Raw genomic sequence first — 23,452 nt, 5'->3', positions numbered from 1 at the left:
GGTGCTTATATCATCAGCTATAGAATGAATAAAACTTGATTTTGAGATCAAAAGATGACTATTAGACAAGAGGGAAACAGTCCAGACATTTTTCATATGAGTAAAAAGTGTGTGTGTTGTATTTTGTTGCCCAAGTGTGTCCGATTACATTGAAACAATAACTAGTGCCATTTTAGAATTATTTTGCGATGTGCTGAAGAAACAAATCACTGGTAACAGACGTTGACCGGCTTTATTGTCCCATACTTTTGGAGGCGAGCGTATGATGGATGGTGTAGTTTGGGATGCAGAATGATGTACGTCCCTCGTGATGTTTTTTGGCAAGTTCCGTCTCTAATTTTGTTTCCCCACACCTGCAGCTCAGCCCTCTGGTCTTTTCCCAGCGCTGGCGTCACGCCAGCATTACTTCCAACAGCTGGAGTTCAAGCCCAGACTCTGCTCAACTGACTGAACTTTACCCCTGTGGGATCATTTCCATCGTCTCCATTGGAGTCATGGTTGTGAAATGCCAAACCTCACAGTGGTTTTTGAGTTGGGTCGGCTTGGAGCGGCTCCTCAAGGGCGGTCAGATAAGACTGACGGAGGTCCACTGCTGTGCATCAGCTTTGACATTAAACACTCCCACTAGGTTGATTAGCTTAGTTGCGGTGATGCCGTCACGCCGGATGACTGTTTTGCCGGCCTTGTGGCATTTCGACCGTCACGACCGCGTCCACTATATAATAGCCGCACAGTCATGACTTTTTATGATACCCTTTTTAGATTGACACAGAATTGAGTGGAAAGATCACAAAAGTCTCCAAGACGTGCTGGAAATTTAAAACAAAAGTCAGCTTTTTTAGTTGAAGCCGTTTCTTTGGGCAAATTCCAGGGCTCCGAATCCTGCTTAATGAACTTGCACTAGGGAATCAGAAGTAGTCATCTAGTCATGGGCAATACTAAACTGCCAAGCTTTTTTGTCTGTGGGCGGAGCATATGGGAAATTTTGATGACCAGTTTGAGAATCGACAAGCAATTGAGTAGACGTATCTAGCCTGACAGAACACACTAAGTCTAAAGAACCATATATGTAATTGAACAGGAGGTCGGCCATTTTGGTTGGAAGCAGCCATTTTTGTGCCAGTTCCAGAGCTCCTAATTGTTGTATTCTCCCAAATGAATTGAAATGACTTGTAAGATAGCTTTGAAGCTAATGCTCGTGCTAACACATAAGAATTGTCCAGCTTACAAAAGTTATTACACATTGCCATACGTACGAACCATCACTCTTATCACAAAACTATTCAAGTGAAGTTAATGAGTATCATTGCTTTAATTGTTATTATTTTGACAGTATAATAATACATTACTTGCATGCCAGTGTTCATCACTGTTGGTTTGTGCGGTTTATATTGTCAGTTCATTTTGGCTCAACAAAGGAAGAATGGGGTCTTTTTTTATGCGTTTTTTAATCTACCATCACAGCAGCTCATCCTTCATAATTATATGTAGCCTCCATAAAGTGTGGGATTGTCATAACAACAATTACCCGCGCCGCTGTGAGCGCCTTTCTGTCGGAACATTATGTTGCGCATCTGCTGCGTTTCCAGCAGGAGGCTAATTACGCATAGCGCGCTCGCGTTGTTATGCGCGTTGATACGTCACGTCCACGTCGTCAATAGACGAGATCCGGTTGATAGCGTTACATTTACAAAGCCAGCAAATGTTCTATTTTACTGAGTAAAAAAATCTAGCCAGTGCTGTAATCATAAAAGTTGTTTTTGTCAACATCACATGTTTTTTTAAACATCAAAACAGTGCATAAATACAAGCTAGACGACCATGTGTACTGTAAATGTATACAGTGGACCCCCAGTTATTTGTGCAGGGATGCGCACTCAGGGCAGGCAAGGGAGGCAGTGCCGCCCTCTCCCCTCGCCTTCATGTGAAGAGTAAAAAATAAATAAATAAATAAAAATACAAATTTATAGTTTCAATCAAGTCCAAAATTTAAATATAGGCAAATCTTCTATTTTTGGTTCATATTTTACTCCAGATGAATAAGTTGTGTCTCACCATTTATGAACCTTCACGCATGCCACTGTATTCGCTGGGTATACAGACTGTGGTGGACAATCAATAGCGAAATTCCGCCTCTAATTGACGGCTATTTTAAATGCATTAAATGAAAAAATAAATAAATAACATAAGACCTGATACTCCGGCGATGAATAGTCAATAAGCCTTTTGCACCCAAAACGGTGTTGTTTTTTTGTTTTTGTTTTTTGGGTAATTGTTTTAGTAATTAAAAAGTATTTAAGACCAACTTAGTGGCTTATTAAGTTATTACCTACCAGCTGATATTGTCCTAAAGATGACTTGACTTGACTTGACTTCCACTGCAAGAAATTGATGGTAGGCGGATGTTGTGACGTGTGCTGCCGCCATCTAGTGGTGGGGGTGTGTCGCACACCTGTATATAAAATTTTACTGGCATGGTGAGACAAAAACAAAATGGCCGATCTCAAAACACTCTTTAAGTCTAGGCACTCGTATCTCAAGCACCATTGCCTTTATTTTTTTATAGCTTGTTTTTATTAATCGTTTCTGATAATTAGGATGACAAATGTTTGTTTTTAATGTATTATTATTTTTGCATTGTTTTATTGTGTATACTAACTATTTTGAAATTCAATATTTGTATTTATTGAGTTAAAATGTTTCATTTAATTATTAAAATGACTTAGTCACATTAAAACCCATTTACAGATATTTTTCATGTATTTTTAATTTGCTCTCAATTATTATATTGCGATGACATTAAATCATGTAAAATTTATTTTTGTAATTGAAAATGTTTATAGATTCATTTTTCACTTGTTTAAGACATTAAAATAAGTCAGAGAAAGGATGTTTTTCATTTTTGAAAAAGCTACTTATTTTCTTATTTTTTTAGTTTGTATTTTCAATTTTTTTAATCATTTTTAGATTTTATTTAACAACAGTTTATAATAGACTTCTGGATTTTAAAATCACATTTTGTTAGTATTTATTTTCTGTGGCTTATTATATTTTTTCCATTGTTTATGATAATTAGAATGACTGGAACTCAGCCCCCAACCCCCAACTAACACAGTTAGCAGCTTGCTATCTGCACTTGCACTAGCATGCATGTAAAACTTATTTGCATGCTTCATATCGCCTGCCATATTCCCGCTAAACTGCGTCCTCCGGCTCGCCTCCGTTTACGAGCCCTGCGGCCTTCCCTCGTCGACGTAACAGCACATCATTCACTCGAAGGGGATTCAGCTTAAGGCAGTACAGATGCACGTGGGATAATGTTGGGCTTTTCAACCCCTCGTTCCCGCCGTGCTCTCGTGTTGTTGACCTCAGAGCGGCGGCGTTGACATCTCGATTGATCGCCACCGCTCGCCAGTCGCCGGTCCACTCTGGGATGGAGGAAGAAATTTTAATGAGCTCAGCTGATTTGGGATTCACGGCATGTGTTGCTGCGAGCATGTTCGCCAAAACTTTGACAACTCCCTGGCTGTCCGCGCAACATGCTAATTAGCAAATCCTCCTTGGACGGTGACTGTGAGTAGGTCCTCCTTGTACTCCTCTGTGAATCTCCATGATGGAACGATTACCGTAGATGGGCACCGCTTGCTCCCACTTCAAGAACGGAATCAGGCAGTAATGATTGATAAAATACACCAAGGATCAAGAATTACAGCAAAGCCGTAGAGAACAAAGTCTGTTGCTGGCGCCATATTGTCAGTCAGTTTGTAAGGGATATTTTCCACAGAAACCTCACAATAGTTTTATTTTGTTCAACTCGTATCACCACGACATGCTATTTTTTATTTTTTTTAAACCGATGCTGCCAGAAGGGGGTGGGGCATGCGTAGGCGATGCCATATTTCTTTTCAAAACATAGTTTTCGACACAAAATAAATCAATTATTCATTTGTTTAGGTAAAACAGACCAAAAAATAACTTAAGCTAATGTAAAAAAAAATAAATAAAATGCCTGGCTGATATAATGACATCTATAAACCATGTGACGTGGATTTAGGCATTGGTCGGTATTAGATTCTGACTAGGGGTGTGCCAAAAAATCGATTCATAAAAGAATCGAGATTCTCATTTATGAATCGAATCGAATCGATATTAATATCCAAAAATTTATTTTAGTTAAATTAGAAATGAAAAGGCAGTTGTAGCCCACATGCTGTTTTTGTGGAAAAAAGGCACTTACAATACAAAATTAATAAATGTTTAAACAAAAAAACAAAAAAAGACACTTTAATGTCTCTATTTGTCATTTTGTCTTGCAAAGCAGATTGGAGTAGATCATGACAATGTTGTGCATATCTGTAAATTGAAGCAGAAATCATTTGTCAATCAAACAATTTTGAATCGAAAATCGTTTGAATAGAGAATCGAAAATCGATTCTGAATCGAATCGTAGACCAAAAAATCGTAATCGAATCAAATCGTGAGACAGTCAAAGATTCCCAGCCCTAGTTATAAAATTAATCGTACGCTATAACGTTCCAACAATAATGTTAACCCGACCGCTAACTTATGCTGGCTAACTTACTAGCTCATAGCATGAGCCATAGTAGCCACTTGTTGATATACTGTAATTGCGTGTCAAGTTGTTTTTCATTAAAAAGATGAGATAAATTTAAGTGAAATGGTTTTAGATCCGAAATGTTCAGCATAATTTGCTGACAAAAAAATAAAATAAAATAAAATAAAAAATACAGGGGATAAATGATTGTCCTGACTAAAACTAGACTAAAACGCTTTTGTTAACTAAAACGACGAATAAAATTGTTTTCTTGGACCAAAATGAAGACAAAATTTATAGATTTATAAGTCGACTAAAAATGGAGTGAATAAAAAAATAAATAAAAAAAAAACGGGATGAGGTTGACTAACTATGATAAAAACTTCAGTGTGACTGAAACTGGACTAAATTTAAACATGCTGTATTAAATTAACACTACTGGTAAGCGATTTTTAGAACAGACCCGAGGGCTACTCATGTTTTCCTTGGAGCTAACTTTTCCTTCAGCATTGCCACTTATATCTTGGCAAAGCAAGTTTTGCAACTTTAGCCAGTCTCGCCCAGCACATATTTTACACACTAATGCAAACGCACACGCACACACACACAGAGGCAATATCACAAAGTGACGGCGAGATTGGAGAAGGCTCCCGCATTAAGGCGAGAGGCAGATGGTGTCCCATATTGGTCGTGATGGGAAATGAGGAGGGATGAGTCACCTCGCTGTATCGAGCTGCAGCAGGTCTGAGGGACACGCGGTTTGAAACCCAGACTGTGTGTGTGCGTGCGCGCGCCTGTGTGTGTATTTCCTGACATAATAGGGAAGAAGATGGTTCTGTCCACTGTAAGAGGAAAGAAAAAGTTCAAACTACAATTCTAAAATTTGTAGGTGAGGGACATTATGTGCAGTACTGTACATGCATGTGCATCGTTTAACTTATCAGAATAATGGTATGGCAGTTTAATCTATTTTCTAGGCTAAAAAGTAACCAGTCACATTCAAACTCATGTTAAGTCGGAGTTAGCAGACACCTGCTAACATTTAAAATGCCCATGATTAACCACAAGTCAAATTCGGCTGTTCTAGTAGGCTGTCCCTGACAGGTTTGTAATTCCATTTTACAACACACGTCATGGTAGGCAGAGAGCTTGCAGAGTAGGATCTCACTGTTCAGGAATGGTCCAAAATAATTTCCAAGGCATTAAATATAACATGGAACACAGACAAAAACATCCATCAAGTGGAGACAATGTGGCACCACAGTCACAAGAACAAGACGTCCCTCCGAAATTGTGGAAAAGTTGAGAAGAAAAGTGGTCAGGTTCAGCAACACAAACAATGAAGGTGCGTCAGGAATTTCCGGCAATTAATGGCTGTTTAGTACATGTGACAACAATCTCCCGTCTTCATTATGTCTAAGCTATGGAGTCGGGTGACATGATAAAAGTCTTACTTTACAAATAAAAACATCCCATTTTTTTGTATTTTTAAATCATTGAAAAAAATGCAGATTTAACATTTTCAAAATGTATGAATTAATTTATTATTTTTATGAGTTTAATAAATTTAGTCATTATTATTATTATTATTAGGGGCGGCACGGTGATGACTGGTTAGTACGTCCGCCTCCCAGTATTGAGGACTTGGGTTCAAGTCCAGGCTCCGACCTTCCTGGGTGAAATTTGCATGTTCTCCCCGTGCCTGCGTGGGTCTTCTCCGGGTACTCTGGTCTCCTCCCACATTCCAAAGACATGCATGGCAGGTTAATTGGGTGTTCCAAATTGTACCTAGGTGTGCTTGTGAGTGTGGATGGTTGTTCGTCTCTGTGTGCCCCGCGATTGGCTGGCAACCAGTTCAGGGTGTACCCAGCCTACTGCCCGAAGCCAGCTGGGATAGGCTCCAGCACCCTTGTGAGGAGCAAGCGGTTCAGAAAATGGATGGATGGGTTATTATTATTATTATTATTATTATTAGATTTTATTTGTATTTTTTATCAATTGATAATTACCCCCCGTGACCCTTGTGGGAATAAGCAGTCAAGAAAATGGATGGATGGATCAATTGATCAGCCGTTACATTATTGTCATTTTAATATTTGCAGATTAAACATTTTCTAAATGTATTAACGTTTTAATGATTAATTAATTTTAAGAAATTATTTTAATCTATTATTATACTTTTATTTGTTTTTTTTTATCACTTATCAGCTCTTGAAATGTTTTATACATTTATTGTCATTTTAATATTTGCAGATAAATCGCTTTCTAAATGTATTAACATTTTAATGATTAATTGTAAGAAATTATTTTATTCTATTATCATTATACTTTTATTTTTTTTTATCAATTATCAGCTCTTGAAATGTTTTTATACATTTATTTTAATATTTGCAGATAAATCCTTTTCTACATGTATTAACATTTTAATGATTAATGTATTTTAAGAAATTATTTTTTTAAATTTATTATTATTATTATTAATTGTATTTTTTAATTAGTTGATTATCATCTGTTGAAACGTTTTATGCATTTACCGCCATTTTATTATTCGTCTATGTCTCCCGCACGTGGTGGACTGTATTAGCTCGAGCCCGGTTTGGCGCTGTTAAGTTTCCGGTCTGACCGGAGAGTGGATCCCAGAAACACAGAACAAAGAGGAGGATGCGAATGTTTTATTCACCAAACACGTGAATATAAACAAAAAGCGCTGGACAGAGGCCAGGGAAAAAAGGTTAACAAAAGGTGCTTGCAAAATGCAAGGAGAGAAATTAAACAACACAAAAAAGACCCGAAGGCTATAAACCGCAAACCAAGAAAGTAACAGATTACTATTGCTATTGAAAACACGCCACTCAAAGGTGGGAACAAAAAGAGACGTAGCAAAACTTACGTAGACCCAAAACGAGAACTTTAGTATCAAATTGTAGCGAAGACGGAAAAAACAGTAGAAACACTAGGCTATGGCTGTGAGCAGACGGCGCAACGACCCGACAGTGGCTGCAAGGAGTCCCAGTCCTTATGAAGGCCGAATAGGTGATGCACTGCAGGTGTGGTGCAGGGGACACGCCCCTCTCCTTAATCAGGCACTGTGAGACAAGGAAAAAACACACTGAGAGCCCAGCAACATGACAGGCGCACGGCAGGCCGAAAGCCCGCAGCCACGGCGACCATCTGTTTGCGTCTTCTCCCTTCATGCCTCGTGAGTGTCTGATGCCAGGTGGCAGCTCCCTGAGTATACAGTCTACGAGTATCCAGCTACAGTTTGTCTCTTTCTGCATGAGTCGGCCGTTTGTCTTTGACTGACACATGCGCCCCCCCCCCCCCCCCCCCCCCCCCCCCCCCCACAGCTTCATCACCACCACCGCCGCAGGGCGCCACCAACCTTCCCTGTCATGTCTTTTTGCGGCAACGTTTGTCACCGCTCGTCATCCTTCCGTCCTCCCCCTTCGGTCTCTTCCGTCACTCTTTTGTTCACTCGCTTTCTGACATACTTCCTGTGTGATTTACACTCTTATTCCTGCTTCCTGGAATTATATTTTTTTCTTTTTTACACATATTTGCAAGTCTATTGACCATCTTGGGATAACGATGCAAAATATTAACAAAGTCATAAATCCAAGTTTGGAATTTCATGAAATATACTGAAATTAAAAGTCTTTATTATGGATGCAGTTACAACTGAAAACACGTATGAGAATAATAATACTTAATTTTAGTTAATTAATTATTTTAAAATTAATACAAAATATAAGAAATTATTATAAGTAAAAATATAATTTTAATAAATCAACCTAAAATGTATCCCTCAAATATGGCTGTCCACTTTTTTTCGTCCGATGTCGTTTTCCGATCTAAGTTTGTTCCAATTTTCATAACTCTCAGTTTGCATACTAAAACTGTGTCACTCAGCTACTCACTTCTCAGGATCGAGTGGTCCAGCAACCCGAATGCTTTCCTAGGGCCAGTTAAATATTTTTTGTTGTTAATAAATTTGTGTTTTTGGAACAGACTTATAATTGTTTGGGATTTTTCATTTATATTTTGTTTTGACATTTATTTTTTAAATTATGTTAGTTTTAATTTTTTTTTTTTTAGCAAATTTTTTCATTTTTATTAGGTTTAACAAGATTAGGATTTTTCAGCCGATCACCGATTCGATCAAAGGTTGGAGCAGATTTTGCATAAAAAGCTAAATATCATCCAATCCCGATCCAGCTGATCAGATGGGCGTAAACAAGTTCTTATTTTTGGAAAACCCTTCGTTTTGGTTTAGTTTATTGTAGTATTAGTTTTAGGTTTTTTTTTTTCTCTTTTTTTTTTTTAAATATATGGAGTGTTTGTTGAGTTCAAAATTTAAAGAAAGGTCACTCTGTATTGCGTAATAATGTAAAAAAACAATTCTCAAACGACTACCTGACCTTTTTAATACAGTCGAACAGTAATACTGAAATAAATACATTTAAAATAAACCCTCATGTATGAGATTAATGGACGTTTGCTGTAATTAGTAAGTTTTATAAATGTGAAATTCATTTTTTTTTTTTTTTAGTTTATTCCATTCGTTTTCACGAACGAGAATTTATTGGCTTGACATTATTTCTGAGGGGATAGCTTCAGTTTTCATACGATTCATTTTTTTTTTTTTTGGTCTGACTTTTCCAAACGGATCTGCTGTATTTACAGTTTGTTAATGTCGGCAATTGTAAACATTTTCTTTTTTTTGCGGGAGTCAATAAATAGCTAGATTTAAAATTAAAATCCAAAGTGGACAGGATTGCTTCTTCTTTTATGTTCACACTGACGTGTCACTCTGAAGCAAAAAAAACCAAAGCTTGCTCTATTTTATATTGAATGACTGTTGTCTCATTCTTATTTACTTGGGACAAATTAGGCTGGCCTTTTTTGAATTGGCCGCCACCGGCCGCTGGCCTTTTCGCTTGCGCTTTGCAATTGTTTGCGCCGCTATGGTAGTCATTACAGCAATTAGTTATCTTGGCTACGCGCCAGCACCGCTGCGCTCCTCCGTGCGAAACATGGCACGGCGAAAGGGATTGAAGACTGCTTGCTTTTAAATTGGATGAGGGGGGGGGGGGGGGGGGGGCAGAGGGGTTGCGGTTGGCTACAGTATCTAATCAAGCTTTGATGAGCCTCCTGCTTCCCAATTGATGCTGGGATGGAAGAGCTTAGATGAACAGCGCATGGGCCAGTATTTATTTATTTATTTATTTATTCATTTATTTATTTATTTATTCTGGCCGCGTATTATTTGAACACTCATCTATACAGTATGCTGGATCTATGCCTCATGCCCAACTGTATAGTTGGTCAGTCATGCATAAATAACTGCACTTCCTCATTCTGCTAGCATCAACTATTTATGTGACCGTTTGCTGAAGTACTGGTATAGCAGGAATGTCTTTCCTATGTTTTGAAAACTTTTTTCTATAAATGTTATAGATCTAAGTCCTTAAACTTATTTATGACTGGATGCTCATACCATTAACTCTTTGACCGCCAGAAACGTTTAATAATCACAATGTATGCCGCCATAAGCGTTAAATGACATCAACTACATCAACGTCTAAGTGCAACGCTGCCTGGTCAATGGGTTGTGGAATCAAAAACACCCACTAACTATGGCCAGCAGATGGCAGCATTGTATCTCTTTTAAATGGGCTGCCGGTGTATGGAATTACAATGAAACGTATCAAATCTGGTGAAATCTAATCAAATCGAACGTTTTCAAGGATGAGGTGAATGATCAAAGCCGTCACAATTAAACCTAATTCACAGAGCGTCACAAAACACTGTTGTGGAGAAAATGTATTTTTTCACAAAAAGATTTTCTCCTTTTCTTTTCAATTTTCGCTCAATGTCACTCAAATGACCAATTTTCAAATGGTGATTACTAAAGAACGGAAAAAGGTAAAACATCCTTTTTTTTTTCCTAATGAAAGAATGCGATCTTTCATGTGGTACCAATGCTGTATATGTAGTAAAGAACACAATATTCTGTTTGCCTTGAAAGATGAGTTAAAATGCTCAAAATCGGCTGGCACTGTAAGGGTTGTTTTTCTGATAACGTGTGGCAGTAAAAGAGTTAATAAGGTGGGACACATAAAAGGTAGTGGTTTTAATTCAGATGCTAATATGATCTCTGACTATTCATTAATGCTTTGAAACATGAAATTGAATGAAGTTGCAAATGCGTGGCTATGTAGTAGCATATAGCTATGTCATGTGTAGCAAGGAAGCATATAGCTTTGGAGCGCGAAACAAAGTCGCATATGTAGCTTAGCTGTGTGGCTCGTAGCATATCGCTGTGTTTTGTGTATTGATGTGATATGGTTGTGTGGCTAGCTATGTAGCATTTAGCTGTGTAGCATGTAATGAGCAATGTAGCAAATTAGCATATGGCAATATACAATAAATGTATAAAAATATTTCAAGAGCTGTTAATTGATAATAAAAAAATAAAAGTATAATGATAATAGATTAAAATAATTTCTTAAAATTCATTAATCATTAAAATGTTAGTACATTTAGAAAATGTTTAATCTACAAATATTAAAATGACAATAATGTAAACGTTTCAACGGCTGATAATCAATTGATAAAAAAAATACAAATAAAATATAATAATAATAATAATAATAATAATAAAATTAAAATAATTTATTAAGAACACGTTTTATCTGCAAATTTTATAATGGCATTAAATGTATAAAAACATTTCAAGAGCTGATAATTGCTAAAAAAAAAAAAAAAAACATATACAACAAATACAAATAAAAATCTTTTTTTTTTTCCAGTGTTTAGCAATGTAACATGTAATAATTTCGCAAAATAGCTGTATATAATGTGCCATAATTGTGCCTCATTACTAACATGCACTGTAGTTCACACTGCTAGCTTGCTAATTAAGTTACTGTAGCTGCCATTAGCCTCAAGCGTTGTCATTGAGGGGATGGAGGAGAGAATTAAAATGCCTCATTCTCATTTGATTCATAATAATATTATGTTGTGATTAAGCCTTATTGTAGACCCACATGGATCTCCACGCAAACGCACACACACACATTGTGCTGAGTGTGTAAAACATAATGGAGCGCAGCAGCTTAGCAGAGGTCAATACACACATCCACCGGGTGATAATAAATACAGAGCAGCAGCGCACTATATACGGCCGCGCAGCCATGCTCAACCTGTACCTTTCACCTTAATTGCTTGGCACAACTCGGCGACGGCGCGGCGTCGTAACTTTGCCGCGTGGAAACCGCGATCTGTTATTTACTAGACACATAACGGTGTCAGAGCAGATGCAGATTGATTAGGCACATCGGGGCGTAAATAACGCCGGCGACACGGTAAATCCTCCAGCTGTGGGGATTATATACTGATTAACCCGGATGCTAATTAAACTGATCATACAGAGTAATCGTACAGATAAATCAACATCATCTGTCTCAATAACTGCAGTGGGGCGTAAGGTAGCGTACAGCAATGAAGCATAGCTGTGTTGCTGTGTAACATGTGACTATTTGCAATATAACTGCTTTGCTATGTATGAAATAGCATTGTAGCATACAGTTACTAAATTAAAAGGGAAAAATATTAAAAATGACCGTCCCATTGCAGTTGGGTGAGGACACGTTCAACCGCGCCAAGCTGCTGAACGTCGGCTACGCGGAGGCGCTGAAGGACGGCGACTACAACTGCTTCATTTTCAGCGACGTGGACCTGATCCCCATGGACGACCGCAACCTGTACCACTGTTACGAGCAGCCTCGCCACTTCGCCATCGCCATGGACAAGTTCGGCTTCAGGTGAGAACGATGCACGATGCGCCGTTGATGTTAGAATTGTACTGATAGTAGGGTTCTTGCTGACGACATTGTGTGGTCCGCTCTAGGCTGCCCTATGCGGGTTACTTCGGGGGCGTGTCGGGCCTCAGTAAAAAACAGTTCTTGAAGATCAACGGCTTCCCCAACGAGTACTGGGGCTGGGGAGGGGAGGATGACGACATCTACAACAGGTGAGCTTCATGTAACAAAAGATGCTTCAACTAGCTATGCTCTGCAAGTATAGTGGTGCCTTAACCCGCCAGTTTAATGTTACGTGACCATGTACGTCACTCAAACAAACCCTTTTCAAATTCAAATTAAAATGCTAACAATATATTTTGGCCTCCCGCAAAGAACAACAACAACAAAAAAAATAATATTGTGTCTTTATTAACTCATTTGCTCCCAATAACGTGTAAATACGTTTTTTATGTTTTAAGTGTCCCAAAGACGTATTTATACGTTTTGTTTTGTTTTTTGTTTTTTTTAATGCTAGAGAATACAGAAGGCTTTGATGCAGCCTCTCAACTGCAAAAAACGGTTGCAGAAATGGTAGTTATTACACAAACGGCCAGCAGGTGGCAGCAGAGCAAATGAGATCAACCAGGGCCATCTAGAAAAAAAGCTAAATTACTTACAATTTTAAATAGATTTGTGAAAACTGATTAAACTTAGCTCTCTTCTAATGCTAATTGTTGCGAAACAGAAACAGATAGAAACATCCTTTTTTTCCTGATGAAAGAAGAGACTTTAATCTTTCTTTTGATAGGCTCCATGCTTTTATAGCATTTGAACACAATATTCTGTGGGCCTTGTAAAATCAGTCAAAATTCAGTAAAACAGCCGGGAGCAAACGGGATTGCTTCTGTGAAAATGGCTGGAAGTGAATGAGTTAAATATCGCCAACGCCCCTATAATATCGTGATAATTATTGTGTCGTGACCTTCATATCGTGATAATATCGTATCGTGATGTTTGAATATCGTTACATCCCTAGAAAGAACATTAAAGTATGTTTTAATTTAAAGCCACTGTGGAAAATATAATTTCCAATGGTAAACATTGTGCTTATTAAAAACTGACATTTCCGCCACAATGCTCTGCAAAGTCACATTAGCAAAAAATGCTAACACAAAACGAGATGTCCAGGACACTAAAGTAGCAGAACAATCCGTGTGGTGCAATTCCAGTTATTGCAATCCAATGTACCATTCATATTTTGTAGTTTTGTCTTGGGACAGTTACAACATTGGTAGCTATAGGAAAGCTCAACCTTGAGTCCATTTGAAGTTGTCTTAAGTGTCCACCGGACGCGTAAAAGGCTCAATTTGTCGAATAAACTTGGCGAGACGGCATATCATTGGCGTAACTGTGCCTTTTATCACTGTTTAACCCCTTCAGCTACAAGGAGAAAAAGAAAGAAAAAAAAAAACAGGATGTACTTGTCACTTTGCTGCCTCCTTGTCCTATTTTTCTCCCCAAAGTGAAGCTTTTAGATTCTGGCTAGGTTTGTCATTTGCATTTGGAGCGACATTAAAAAGGCAATAAATCTAACTTGCTTTAAGCTGCCATGTGTGAAGGTTATGGGTGGCCTCGCATTTAGAGCTGGCACACACGCACGCACACGCACACACTCCCTCGCCTTGTCATGACTGGCTGCTTTAAAAGCCTTTCTAAGAGCAGTCGTAAGGAATATGTCCTTCAAATCTCATTTTGGACAAGCTGCTGCATTCAAACGCTTTTAATATAAAATCTGGTGGGGTTTTTTGTACACGTTGATCCGGTTGATCCCTTTGATGCTGACCATGTTATACAACATCTGCTGCTTTGATTGCCTCCAAATGTCACTCATGTGGCGCACGCAAGTTTGACTTTTTTACTTAGCCTATAACCTGTGCAACTCAACTGAAAGAAAAAATATGTTCGAGAGGGGAAGTAAAAGTAAACAACTGAGGTGGTTGCACAAATGTGCACACCCTCTTATAACTGGGGATGAGGCTATGTTCAGGATTAAATAATCACATAACATTTACGTTAAAGGGGGGTCAGTGTCAGTCATAGTTTAGCTATTGTAGTAGGCTTTCCCCCCCTTTTTTTTCTCCCTAGCACAAGCCAAGGTGTTCTGTCAGTGATGTGTTTGTGCCAAATATTAGTTTAACATTATTTTCATCGCCCATAGCATGTTTTGGAAGATTCCATGTGATTTTTTTTTTTTTCTCTTGTGGGATAAGGGTTCCATCTTGCCACGCTACCCCATACATAGCTCAGACTTATGAAGATGTTTGTTGTCATATGTGCTGAACAGCCAGTACTTGGTACTTGCCACAATTTACTGCAGCTCCTGCAATAATGTCGTCACCTTCTTGGCAAAAAATGCTAAAGGGGAGGAACAGAATCTTATATTTCACCAAAAAAAAAGAAAAAGAAAAAGCTGAGTTTTTTTCTGAACATTAATCATATTTAAATGTTTTATTATTCTTATTATTAGGGCTGTCAAAGTTAAAGCGTTAAACTAATTAATCACAAAAAATTATCACATTAATCATGTATTAATGCAGATTCATCACATTATTAATTTTGACCGCAGACATTCAGGCTATTTGTTTATGTCAAACTATTAGGGTCTTTTTTTTCCATTTTAAATTCTGCAAGTAATAAACTGATTAGAAAAAGAGGAGGATGAGCGTGTACAGTAGATAAAAAAAATTTGAAGACGTCCTAATAACATTAAATATCGAAAAAAATAACATACCAGGTGCTCTTTAAATTTGGAGGACAAAAGATGTTGATTAAAAAAAGCCTTTTTAATTAAGTGATTAATCAAAATTCTACGATGTGATTAATCTGATTAAAACAATTTAACCGTTTGACAGCTCTGTGATTATTTCTTTTTTTTTTTGTATTGTTAACCTTCCTGCTATGCATGTTTCTTTTGTTACACCAAAAATGTTAATAGCAGCATTATTTTCAAGAACTCTCCTGATATTGAGTATTAGAGTTCAAATTTTAATATCTAGAATTTTGGGTCTCAATGTTAAAAGAAGTGCAGGACATTACTTCTGCTAGCATTAAGTTATTTAGTGCATTTTATATTATATATTCAATAATGCTCAACCCCCATGCTTGGGGGTCAATTTTTCAAAATTTACAAAAGAAAGAAGTTCATAAATGATGTGCTGAATACTTTTAGTGAAATTGTACACTTTTAAACATGTCAATTTGACCCAGAAAATAACAAAAAGGTTAAACATGGATTTGGTCAAATGAACATTTCTGGTGTACAAAGGAACAAACGAGGGGTAAATGGGCTATAAACACTCTGAAAAATAGTCTTAAAAGACGTGAAAATCAACAGGAACTCAGTGATTAATTAGGGGAATTCATCCAAATGAGCCCAAATCTGAATCTGGGCTACTAAAGAGACGGCTCATTGAAATCACATCCGTTATTGTCTATAGTCCGTCGTGTACCACACACGGGGGCCCGAACCCAGTGTCATGCTGACGCACGGACAACAGCTTGCACTCCAGACCCGCGCCCGCTGCCCGTACCCTTGTCTTGTCACCACGGTCAGGTTGAAGGGCGGCTTGACGGCAATGCTTTCGTTTTCCCAGCATCCACTTTGAACACGCAATAGTAGCCTCTAGCGAAAGCTCTTACATCATTATGCGTGCATGTGAATGGACACACATTTACAATATGCAGAGACAGATGTGCTTCTGTCATGTTTGTAATGAAAATATTTTTACCTGTTTTAAAAAAACAACAACATTTTTATATTGTGTGTATGTATCGTAGGTATGTCAACACCACTGTTTTTCAGACCGATACCACCATGTATCGATACAGACGTGATATAAAATTTCCAAAAGATAACAATGACATAATTTTCAAGAAATACCTATAAATGCCAAATTTCTAGTTCCTGATCGTAAAATGACTATAAGAGGGTGGCCGATAATCGTTAGCTGGTCACTGGTATTGGCTAGGTAAGGATGGGTATTGGTCTTGTACCAATACCTAGTATCGGTACTTGCACATCCCTAGTGAACGGACAGACATTGGTTTTATGTATGCATTGTGTGAACGAACAGATGTTCAGTATTAAGATGTTGTGACGTATGTATGCAAACCAAAGTTATTATAGAACTAATAAAATGACTGATTCCCAAACATGTGATGGGTGAGTGGCCCAAAAACTAAAATAAAACAAAGAAATAAGTGACTATTAATTTAAGCATTTTTGTTTTTATGTTATTTCATTAACACTTTTTTTTTCAATTTCAGTTTTAGCTATTTTTGTACTTTTTGTAAACTAAAAAAAAAGTCAACACCCCCTTCTTTCTTGGCAATATGTTCTATTCAGCCCGCAGGAAAATCCAGCTGTTTTTATTAAGGGTGTCACGATTTCGATTTTTTATCGAAATCGATCGAAATTACGTCACGATTTCAAGCATCGAAATAGAAGAGAGGACACACGATTCGATGCCCCCCCCCCTAAATCTAAAGATTTAGATTTATCAATCAATAATTCAACTAGAAGTGGGAAAACAACGGTCCAACCAACTATTTCATCCTCATTTACAGTGAAACTTCCACACACTTCAGCTCGCGCGAAACGCCAGATCCATAGGTCTATTTATAGCAGCAGACCTGCAGCCTTGGAAAACGCTGGATTCAAACATTTAATTAGTGTACTTGAACCACGCTACAGTATGCCCAGCAACTGTAAATGTTGGGATATAGTTTGTTCAGGCTGTATTTGTTCCATGACTTTGGATACAATATATTTTTTGTTGTTGTTGCACATTGCACATTATTTTAAGAGGAACGCACAGCACACTGTTGTAACCAAAAACAGTCAATAGATGGCAGGCACCCACTGTGACTTTTTGTTTTTGTTTTTTTATTTTTTATTTTACACTTCAGTAAGAACAAGACGGTTAACTTTATATTGTAAATAAATTCTTTGAATTTGATCATTCCTGCCTAATGTCAATTATCATATATTACATAAATTTACACAAAAATAATATGGAAATTGCATCACCTATATGTAGCCGATCTTTTGAAATAAGATTTACTGTACAATGAATAGAACCAATGATCATAGACTAGCCTTAGCCTACAGAAGCATATGCCTCTGTGTTATAAAGTGGGGGAGCGGGAAAAAAAAAAAAAAATCGAAAAAATAAATCGAATCGTGACCCCAAAATCGAAATTTAAATCGAATCGTGGAGTTGGCGAATCGTGACACCCCTAGTTTTTATCCATCTCAGGGCGCGGCCATTTTGACACTTTCTGTCGACTGAAGATGACATCACTGGTGCTCAGGTCACAAGTAACAACCAATCACATCTCAGCTTAAAAAAAAAGAAAAGAAAAAAAACAGGTGAGCTGTGATTGGTCGTTGCCTGAGCCTGAGTAGCTGTGATGTCATCTTTGGTCGACACCAAGTAGCAAAATGGCTGCCCCCTGAGATGGATAAAAACGGCTGGATTTTACTTCATAACTCATATTCCACAAATGCAGTATTAATCAGAATGTCATCTTTAGACTAGTGAGGTCACATATAACATGTTATTGTCAAGAACTGTTTAAAGGGATACGTGACTCATTGAGCCATTTTCAGCAGTAAAAAGTTCATATTTTGTCTATAATTAATGTGGTAACTTCATTATGTTTCATGTACAATTAATACCTTTAAAAAGTAATTTTTCTACTTCCTGTCGACTGATGATGACATCACCTGTGTTGAGGAAGTAGGTAATGACCCATCATGGCTCAGTTTACTGACCAAACCCAGAAAACAGGTGAGCCATGATTGGCCGTTACCTACTTCCTCAGCACAGGTGATGTCATCATCAGTCAACAGCAAGTAGAAAAAATACTTTTTAAAGGTATTAATTGTACATGAGCATTCGGTGCCCGTTGGGGTGGGTTCGCTTCCCCACCTGGGAGACCATGTTGGTTTGTGTGTGTGTTTGTGTGAGTGAGTGGGGGGAAAAAAAAAATGTACATGAAAAATAATGAAGTTATCAAATTAATTCTGGACAAAATATTAACTTTTCACTGCTGAAAATTGTTCAATGAGTCAAGTGTCCCTTTAAGGTCGACTTCACCATTAATTACCTTGATGGCCACACACGTTTACATGATATAAGTTAATGGAAAGACTTGTTTATGTTGTGTGTATGCAAATGAACTACATTATTTACATGATGTCCTATGTGAACATATGCAATAACTAATTTATTTCTTGAGCGGTTCACATACAAACACAAATTGTGATTCAGAGTGAGCAGAGAAAGAAAAGAGCGATTAATTCAAGTGTAAGTGTCTAAGTGAAGTGGTTAGAAAGGCAATTTCATTCAGGTCACTCCACATTTTGGCACCAACAAGACTTTTAAGCAAAGCTTCTCTTGCAAGGCTATTATCTTGCACAAGAAAGAGCAATGTGTCCATTTGATCGTCTTTTAATTGTCTGATTCCGATTGGACCGTCCAGCATGTATCCACATGCTCAAGCCACTTTCCAGACTGCGCAAATTCAGTCTGCACGGGCAAATTTGATTCTTATTGCGGCTTACTCCCGTCTAATGCTTGCTGCCACATGTGTGTGTTGCAGGATCACTCTGAACGGCATGAAGGTGTCCAGACCGGATGTGCGCATCGGCCGCTACAGAATGATTAAACACGAGAGAGACAAACACAACGAGCCCAACCCGCAAAGGTACCGTGATGCCGATCATGTTTCGCAAGTTGTTTTTATTTTTATTTTTAAAAATATCACATTTGCGCAATATAGCATTGTCATCAAAAAAGCAATAATTTATTTCAGGGATTTCATGACAAAATATATCAAAATGCAGTGGTGTTTATCAAAATACAAAACCGTCTTGGCCATGTTTTTTGCTTTTACCTGTGAGTGCAGACTTTGGTTGATAGTGAAGAACGTCTTCAGAAAAGAAGCTTCAGTTTCTTTTGCCATTCCCAGTTGATTCATTATTAATTTTTTTTTTACATAAAAATAATAACTACAAGTATTTTAAACTAGAAAATGCAATTTTTGGGCAAATTGCATGTGAAGGCTGGAAGGCTGAATGAAAAACTGGAATGATTTGGAATGGCATGGAATAATGCAGAAGGACCTGGAAAGAGCTGAACAATTGAAAGTTGGAGCAGTGTGAATCGGTGAATAAATGAAGAAATTAGAGGAAGAAAACAACAAAAATGGGGTAAGGTTTGAAGAATCAGGTACAAAATTGAATAATATTTGAAGACTCAAGTAGCTAATGGACTTAAAATCTCTAAAGTGAATGAAAGAGTTGAATGTTTTGAATGTCATACTGAAATGATGTGAATTAGTAGATTGTAAATTAGTTTAGTATTAGGAATAGCTTAGCATTAGTTTAGCATGCTAAGCTAACCTAGCATTACCTTAGTATTAGCTTAGCATTATCTTAGCATTAATTTAGCATTAGATTAGCATGCTAAGATAACTTAGCATGAGCTTAGCATTATCTTAGCATTAGTTTAGCATTAGCTAATTAGCAGGCTAAGCTAACTTAACATTAACTTAACATTAGCTTAGCATTGGCATTAGCTTAGCATTTTAACTTAGCATAATAACTTAGCATTAGCTTAGCATGCTAACTTATGAATTAATGAATCTTAAAAGTGTGAAGGCTTCAGCACTTTTTTTAAAATTAATTTAACTGAATAGCATAGCATACCTTGTAGTTTGCTAGCTTAATGCTAACACTAAATAGCATATATGTCGCAACGGATTGAACGCAAATAAAATGTATGTTTTGAAAGGGCCAAATTAAGATGGGCTATTACCATATCAAACTATACTGTTGCCTGGCAAAATCTAGTTTTATTGCAATCTATTTCATTTTCATGGCAAAGCAATAAACAACACAATTACAATTACGACTACTGCTGTGTTTTTTTATGGCAGAATATAGCATTTTTTTAAAAAATTTCATGGTCAAATATGCTGTCTTGTTTTTATTGCAAAATATATTTTATTGGCAGTCAGTGATTTCATAGCAGAATATAGCATTTTCATGCCAAAATACAATGTAAATAGCTCAAACTATACTACACATTATTAAGTGTTTGTATGTTGTTGTTGCTTTTATTCCACAAGTGTTTTAGCTATGTAGCGTCTTTTAGCAACGGGAATATTTAGCTGCCTTAACGTCCCGTAATAACAAACGAAATGGAGTTTGCAAACGTGGATGCTTGCCGGACCTGAGAGACAAACTGCCTGAGTGTTAGTTAGGATGAGGCTACAACAAGCGAGTACAACATGATGGGGATGGATTTACATTAAGTTGGGACCCAAGAGAAAGCAACATCGGGATTTTTTTTTTTTTTTTTTCAAAATGGAGTATCTTCAAGGCAAAATAGATAATACAAAAATAACAAAAATAAAAAGAAAAATGACAAAAGTACAGTGTTAGAACGTCGCAGTAAATGCAAAATGATCATTTTAATTTTTTTTCTAAATCTGGTGAATTTTTATTTTTTTTTGCAAAATATGATGTCATGATAAAGTGTTTTTTTTCTTTTTCTTTTTCTTGATAAAAGTGTTTTTACAGTGAAATATTGTATGTAGTAGTTGCATGAAGTTGTAGAAGGTTTGCATTCCGGGTGAATGAAGCAGGATTGCATGTGAAGACACAACCTATTTAAATCCAAATCCCACTTCTCCTCTAAAGATCTTCCAAGAGCAAAACATTTCTGAGCGACATAAAAAATAAATAGGCTAAATTAAGTTAGTTCCAACTAAAAAAAAAAAACTCACTATCTTCTGTCCCTCGCGACGCCATGAATAATGCATGGGCCTGCAAATAAATAGCGTCCCTGTTGATGCCGGCCTCTTTGTGCAGGCGGTGGGCCTGATACGGGCGGGAGCGGCGGGAATCGAGCGCAGAGCACAACGGCGTCCAGCCCGTCTGGTGGCTGCTTTATTGATTTGGTTGAAGGCGAGCAGACGAGACGCTCCCATTTGGAGGCGTGCATTTTTTTTGGCAGGCAATTATGGATGACGCGCGCACTTAAAACTATGATGGATGACATGCGATACGCACCTGCTTGTTTTAGATTTCGTGCCGTTCAGTCCGCAGATTGTTTTCAAGAGGTCGCCGCTGGATGTCTGACGTCTCATTTGGCTTGGTTTCATGTAGCGTGACGTGATCTCATCTATGAAGGTGGACGTTTAGCTTGCAATAACAAATGCAATACATCAAGTTAAGTATGAAAAATATGCCTACAATGGAAGTCCACGTGCAAAAGAAGTTGATAGAAAGTTTACCAATCAATTCTGTCCATTTGTTTTGCCTTTAGTTTTTTTGTGACATTAGAACAAGTTAAATGTTATTTGACCTAAAGTACAGTTCCTTTTATACCTCTATATTAGGGGCGTAACAAAAAAGTGATTTGAATCCCAAAATTTGGTTTGAAATAAAAAAAATAAATAAAAAATATATATATATATATCATCCTTGAATCTTAACACACCCGTGAATCGAGCTATTATAACCGACATCAGGGTTCACCAATTCCGGTCCTCGAGCGCCGGAGTCCTGCAGGTTTTCGATGTTTCCGCCTACCAACACACCTGATACTATAGATCAGGATCGTTATCAGGCATGCTGATTATGATGAGCTGATTTTATTACTCAGGTGTGCTAGTGGGCGGAATCATCTAAAACCTGCGGGACTTCGGACCTCGAGGACCGGAACCCTGACCTACGTTCATACTCAATATGTATCAGAAACAAAGTTATGGGGTGGCACGGCTCAGTGGTAGAGCAGTTGTCTCATAGCACAGAGGTTGTGGGTTTGAACCCGGGCCCTTGTGACCCTGTCAAAGGGTTAAAAAACAATAAAAACTGAAACAAAGCATAAAACAAAGCATTTTCGACGCATATAAACGGATAAAAACTAACAATCTTGCACTCAAAACTAATGAAAACTAACAGAATTATAAAGTCAAAACCCTGATCAGAAAGCGCAACATCATTTGAAAGAACTGACGACTACAGAAGATCCAAACTTTTGACCCCTGACGAAGCTTGTCAAAATGTTTGATACCTTCATTGGTTGAACTTGGCATGGGACCGGGTGGGCACAGGTGTGCTGGTTTAGTACAAGGTGCTCTTCAGAGAGAATAAACAGTGATAATCCCCATTTAAACGGCTTAATGTGAGGCGCTATATTCTTTCTGATTAATGTTCCTCCGAGGGCTCATCCCACCATATTGGGCCTCATTCATCACGGCGGCAAATAAGTCATTTATACACAAGGAGGTTTTATGCTTGTCTGTAAAGCACTTTAAATGGCGCTCGCCAAAAGTGCAACCTCAACCCTGGCCCTTCAGAGCCCCGTCAGCGCGAAGCCATCTTTGTTTTATTTTATTAAAAACAATTCTTTTGTTTGCACTCGCCTCTATTAGACAGTGAGCATCATCAAGGTCGCAGGATAAAGAAGGTTACTTTCTTACAACTCCACATCGGCTACAGGAAGTTTTGAATGTGAAATAGAACTGACTTGGGCAGTCAATTCTTCCAAAATATAACCTGCCACTCGGTTTTAGGTGTTCATCACTGAACCAGTAGAGGGCGGTCATGTACGAAATGTACCCAGAAGAAGACAGGAGCAGGAAGTTATTGACCTCATGTAGCTAACAAAACATCTAGCTCTAATCGTTTTCACGAATTAAATAATGTTGAAGCAGTTTCTGAAAGTATCTTTTAAGACATCATTATATATGTAATGTAGATATAATGATGTATGTGTGAACAAAAGAATAGTTAGTGTTTGTTTACCTGAAGTGCGTATCGCTAGCGTGCTAATGCTACTCGCGAGTGATAGCCGTTTAGCATAGGCTAAATGTGTTTGTGTTTAAAGGGATACTTGACTCATTGAGCCATTTTCAGCAGTAAAAAGGTCATTTGTCCAGAATTAATTTGACAATTTTAGTGTTTTTCATGTACAATGAATACCTTTAAAAACAAATTTTTCCACTTGCTGTCTAC

The 23,452-nt window shown here is 37.6% G+C and overlaps 1 protein-coding gene across 3 annotated transcripts in view; it reads left to right on the top strand.

The window, feature by feature from the left end:
• The window catches only part of b4galt2 (UDP-Gal:betaGlcNAc beta 1,4- galactosyltransferase, polypeptide 2), a 95,942-nt gene that overhangs the window by 66,526 nt on the left and 5,964 nt on the right, over positions 1-23,452 (top strand). For all 3 annotated transcript variants that reach the window (XM_077517172.1, XM_077517162.1, XM_077517163.1), the window contains 3 exons: positions 12,194-12,381; positions 12,468-12,590; positions 19,027-19,131. In XM_077517172.1, coding sequence (XP_077373298.1) covers positions 12,194-12,381; positions 12,468-12,590; positions 19,027-19,131 — 416 coding nt within the window. The remainder of the gene's footprint in view (positions 1-12,193; positions 12,382-12,467; positions 12,591-19,026; positions 19,132-23,452) is intronic.

Source organism: Festucalex cinctus, chromosome 1 (assembly GCF_051991245.1).
Source record: "Festucalex cinctus isolate MCC-2025b chromosome 1, RoL_Fcin_1.0, whole genome shotgun sequence".
In the NCBI taxonomy this organism is placed as follows: domain Eukaryota; kingdom Metazoa; phylum Chordata; class Actinopteri; order Syngnathiformes; family Syngnathidae; genus Festucalex; species Festucalex cinctus.
Note: the sequence above shows the minus strand (reverse complement) of the source record. Positions and strands in the feature narration are given on the sequence as shown.